Source organism: Aegilops tauschii, chromosome 3 (genome assembly GCF_002575655.3).
Source record: "Aegilops tauschii subsp. strangulata cultivar AL8/78 chromosome 3, Aet v6.0, whole genome shotgun sequence".
In the NCBI taxonomy this organism is placed as follows: domain Eukaryota; kingdom Viridiplantae; phylum Streptophyta; class Magnoliopsida; order Poales; family Poaceae; genus Aegilops; species Aegilops tauschii.
The window spans coordinates 287,933,589-287,938,565 of NC_053037.3; the positions used below are offsets into that span (position 1 = coordinate 287,933,589).

Here is a 4,977-nt window from a genome sequence, read left to right on the forward strand (position 1 = left end):
CCTAGATACGGGCCGGGTATGTGAGTGCAAGTCAATCGGGGCGTTTGAGCCGTAGATGGAGTGTTCGATTGGGTGCGGTTTTTGCGTCCGAGCAATAACCCAGACGTCCCGCCCGAACGTTTGGAGCGGGTAAGGGTTTTCTTGTTGTAGATGCTCTTAGATGCCCAAGCGTGTATAATTATTGATTAATCTGTCTGCTCTGGTTGGTATGCACGTGCGCTAGCACAGAATCCAAAAAGAGTCTGTCGTTCTGTGACGATACTTCGCTGCATCTCACGGGATCAGAAACCGGAGTTTTTCCTCAAGAAAAAGAACCGGGTTTTTTCCCTAAAAGAAGAAACCATGGTTTTTCCCTCAGGAAAAAAAGAAACCATGGTTTACTTCGTGACCTAATTAGAAATTACTGCATCATTCTAACTTAATGATGATCCCACTATGTATCTTCAAATTTCAAGCACATGTTAATACAGTTGTGCATTTTATATTAAAAATAACATTTTCATGACAAATTTAGTGTTATTATCATCGCTTTTATCAATGTATAAATAGTACGAGTACATCAGAAGTTTATTTTTACCGTAGGTCATAGAAGTAAGCAAGCAAGCAAGCGGCAGCTCTCATGACCCATGTACATACTGGCCCGTGACATCAAGAGGATAGGATTTCTATTTCTGAATTATGAGCACCCATGATATGCATGCATGGGTCCAAGGTGACTCATCAAGAGAAAATAAAGAAGAAAAGGTAGATAAATCACATGGCATGGAGCTATGCATGTACTATCATGCATGCATGCATGCATTGTGGTTGGTATACAACTATACATATATACATGTACCTATACATCACAGTATTATTTTTCTCATGACCAATATGCATGCCCTGTAATTGCCAAAAAAACAATGGTTAAACTTGGGAATCTATGTAATATATCCATCTAATCTAATTGTTGTGAGAGGATTGATGGTCTATGGTGTACCAACCGAGTGGGTGTATAGTACAGTAGTGATTACATAAAGAAAAGCAGGAATTCAGAGAGAGAGAGAGAGAGAGAGAGAGAGAGAGAGAGAGAGAGAGAGAGAGGGAGGATGAGAGAGGAAGTATCTACTCTACATTTGTAAGACAAAGGAAAAGACAGAAAGCTCAACATCGGTGCAGCATTGCTACCAGCGTGGTGTGTGGGGGGTGTCGCTATGGTTCACAATGTTATATACAGTCCGTGATTTTAAAATACTAGTTTCCACTTCTACTACTGTACTTAATTATCATCATCTTAAATAAAGTATATAATTACAAGAAGGACAGAAGGGTTGCCTTCTGTTTTTATTTTTGTTTTTACTTTTGCTCTTGCATTTGCCCCATAGGCCATAGCTAGAGAGAGCATGAAGGGAAGAAGGCTCAACTGCTGATTTAGTCAGGATTTTGCTTCTTTTTGGCCCCTAAAGCAAGGAAGCAGATAAAGGAGGGAGAGGAGGGGTTTGGTTTGGTCATTTGCTCAGCCTTCTTCTCCCCCTCCCCCTCCCCCTATGGCTGCCAGCACTGTGGCCTCACCCTTTTTCTCTCTCATGGGGGCCGTCTTCTTCCAGCTTGCATAGCTCCTGATCTCCGTTCCCCCACCTCTCTCTCTCTCTCTCTCTCTCTCCTCCCTGCACTGCCAGCCAGTTCTTGAATCCTTGCTGTAGTGTTCTACACTTGTACTGCTGCAGGGAAAGAAAGTAGAGAGAGAAAGAAGAAGAAGAAAGGAGAGAAGAGGGAAGGGAGAGAATCTGAATTTGCTTTCCAGTCATTGACCAACCCAACCCCAGTTTCCCCTTGTTTGTCCCCTTCCCCTCCATCCTTGATACCTGTGTTATTCCCTGAGCTGCTGCCGCCGCCTGAGGGGAGGGAGTGGCTCTCTGAACTCTCTCCTCTTGTCACTCTTGCCTTGCCCCCATCCTGTTCTTCCTCCTCCTCCGTTCTTCAGTTAATGCCCCCTCTGTAGCAGCATCAAATTTATTGCCACTCCCTCCTTGGGCCTTGGCTAAGTTGTGTTTAGAGGGAGAGAGAGATAACCTAAGGCCTGAATCAAACCCCTGGCACTACAAGTTTGCCGCTTTATGTATCATCACCACCTTCAGCAGCAGCAGCAGCAGCGTGGAGAATCGGAAGCGGCGGCATCGGTAGATCAGGACAGCAGCATGTCCAACCTCACCACCTCCGCCTCCGCTTCCGCCAACCCTCCTCCTCCTCCAACCCCGGCCTCCAACAAGCGCAAGCGAAGCCTACCTGGCAACCCCGGTAGGTCCTTCTCCTCGGTTTAATTTCTTGTTTGCTTTCTCTCAAGTCTCAAGTCAAGCGAGGACGAGTTGGTGGACTGGACTGATGCGCATGTCTGTATGTGGAGGATCGTTGCATCATGTTACTAATCTTTGTCCGCGCGTGTTTTTCATGGAAATGGAACCCAAGACCCAGAGTCGGAGGTGGTTGCGCTGTCTCCGGCGACGCTGATGGCGACGAACCGGTTCCTGTGCGAGATCTGCGGCAAGGGGTTCCAGCGCGACCAGAACCTGCAGCTGCACCGGCGGGGGCACAACCTGCCATGGAAGCTGAAGCAGCGCGGGAGCAAGGAGGTGGTGCGGAAGAAGGTGTATATCTGCCCGGAGGCGTCGTGCGTGCACCACGACCCGTCGCGCGCGCTGGGCGACCTCACCGGGATCAAGAAGCACTTCTTCCGCAAGCACGGCGAGAAGAAGTGGAAGTGCGACAAGTGCTCCAAGAAGTACGCCGTGCAGTCCGACTGGAAGGCGCACTCCAAGATCTGCGGCACCCGCGAGTACAAGTGCGACTGCGGGACCGTCTTCTCCAGGTTCTTATCCGTTCCTTCCAATCTCGATCCACCTCTTCTGCTTATACCATGCCATGCATCATCAAAGCTTTCTTCCCTGCAGTCTTGTTGATTTCTCGTTACTATATATTCTTGTGTCTTGGCAACATAGCGAGTGCACTGCCTAGAAATTACTACAGTAGAATTCAAGTAGAGGATCGTGAACATTAGGGTAGGGCTCAATTAATCTGAGAGAAGGAAGGAAGTCATTGTGATTTGTGTTGGCGAGTCAGGCCGGATGAGGCAACGCAGAAGAAGCATGGATGGATGCAAAGATGGACCACTTTTACGGCCCGGCCGGGGGTCCTCTTTCTTTTTGTTTCGGCCATGGATGAGAGGAGCGGCTGTGCAGCTCGTGTGGAAGGAGATGAGAGAGATGCTGTGATGATGAGGATCGAGCTTTGGGAGACGAGAATTCAGACATGTGAATCTCTTTGCAGAGCTGAGCTGCCTTTCCATCTCACTCCTCCTGCCTAGCCTAATTGCCTATGCATGCTTACACTATTCCCTCCGTGCTGTCACTTCCATGCGTCCTCTCCTCCCTGATTCTCTTTCTCTCTCTCGGAGCTCACACCGCACGGCACGGCAGCGTCACATACCATATGACAAATGAACAAAGAATCAGGGGAAAGTTTTAGCTTTACCTTTTCTCTTGCCCTTCCTTCTCATGCTGCATTTCTTTCTTCTGATGATGGTTTTCTTTGTTGCACTGCATTGCATGCAGGCGGGACAGCTTCATCACGCACCGGGCCTTCTGCGACGCGCTCACGGAGGAGAGCAACAAGGCCATCAGCGGGGGCGGCCTGCCACTGCCACCCATCGCGCACGCCCAGCACCACGCCATGCTCTATTCGCCGCACGATCTGATGCAGCAGCAGCAGCACCAGGAGCTCGCCGCGTTCCAGGACCACCATCACCATCACCAGGTCATGCAGCAGCATTGCAACTTCGACGTGAAGCCGGAGATGCAGCCGTGGCCAACCATGCCCTACGACGACGTCCACCACCCGCTGCTGCAGCCGCTCTGCAGCGCCACCGCGCAGAGCTCCGCCACGTCCGTGCCGACGCCTACGCAGCAGCAGCAGCTTCCCGCGGCAGCCGCGCACTTGTCGGCCACAGCGCTGCTACAAAAGGCGGCGCAGATGGGCGCCACCATCGGCGGGGCCGGCGCTGGCGGGGCGGGAGTGCACTACACCCAGATGGCCGGCTCGGCGACCAGCGCGACCGGCAGCGCCACGTTCGGGCTCGGCCTCTCGTGCCTCAGCAACCAGCAGATGATGAGCCTCGCCAGGACCGCCTCCCAAGGCCGGAGCGGCGAGGAAGGCGGCGCCTCGGGAGGGGCCAACGACGGCATGACCAGGGACTTCCTGGGGCTGCGCGCCTTCTCGCACCGCGACATCCTCGGCCTCGCCGGCTTTGACTCGTCGTGCATGGGCACCGCCGTGAACACGGGCAGCAACAACACCAACATGGCGCCCTGCTACGAGCCACAGCAACAAGGACAGCCGCAGCCGCAGCAGCAGCAGAGCAGCAACGAGCCGTGGCATGGCATGGGTAGCCATGCATAGCTAGCCATGATGATAGTTGCATGGTCGCATCTGATCACCGCAGAGCACTGCTTGCTGCTACCCTCTACATCAGCAGGGGATGCGTTTTGAACTGGGTAATCTCTCTCCTCTCTCTCCGTCTCGCACTCTCGTGATCTTGCAAGTTAAGAAAGCTTTGGAGTTTTTTGTGGGTAGAAGCCAACTGTAAGGTAAAGCTGGGATCAACGAAAAGCTACGTGAAAATAATACATGCATCCGTCGTCTCTTTTCTCTCTCTCTGGCACTCAACTGGTCAGCTGCATTGCCTACATACGTATCTACTGTCTCCGTTTGCTGGGCAATATATCAGTGTCAAAAAAGTCTTATATTTTGAGACAGAGAGAAGACAAGAAGTACACACTCCCTCCGTTCCATATGTAGTACGTATAATTTTTTTGAAAAATCAAACCTCACAAATTTTGATTAAGTTTGTGAAGAATGTTTACATCTAACACACCAAACATATATTATTAAATTCATCATAAGATGTAATTTCATATTTTATATTTTTGATATGGTAGATATAAA

At 50.5% G+C, this 4,977-nt stretch overlaps 1 protein-coding gene across 1 annotated transcript; it reads left to right on the plus strand.

The window, feature by feature from the left end:
* The first annotated feature begins 1,470 nt into the window (after nucleotides 1-1,470).
* On the plus strand, nucleotides 1,471-4,684 carry LOC109770029 (protein indeterminate-domain 7). The gene is made up of 3 exons (XM_020328732.4): nucleotides 1,471-2,277; nucleotides 2,446-2,845; nucleotides 3,588-4,684. The coding sequence occupies exons 1-3, from the start codon at nucleotides 2,097-2,099 to the stop codon at nucleotides 4,429-4,431; spliced, it is 1,425 nt and encodes a 474-aa protein (XP_020184321.1). The 5' UTR covers nucleotides 1,471-2,096; the 3' UTR covers nucleotides 4,432-4,684.
* The last annotated feature ends 293 nt before the right edge of the window (nucleotides 4,685-4,977 follow it).

Excerpts from the sequence above, each read along its gene's own strand:
- LOC109770029 (XM_020328732.4), top strand. The coding sequence starts at position 2,097 with ATGTATCATCACCACCTTCAGCAGCAGCAGCAGCAGCGTGGAGAATCG. Across the intron at positions 2,278-2,445 it reads AAGCCTACCTGGCAACCCCG|ACCCAGAGTCGGAGGTGGTT; the intron begins GTAGGTCCTTCT and ends ATGGAACCCAAG. Across the intron at positions 2,846-3,587 it reads TGCGGGACCGTCTTCTCCAG|GCGGGACAGCTTCATCACGC; the intron begins GTTCTTATCCGT and ends CATTGCATGCAG.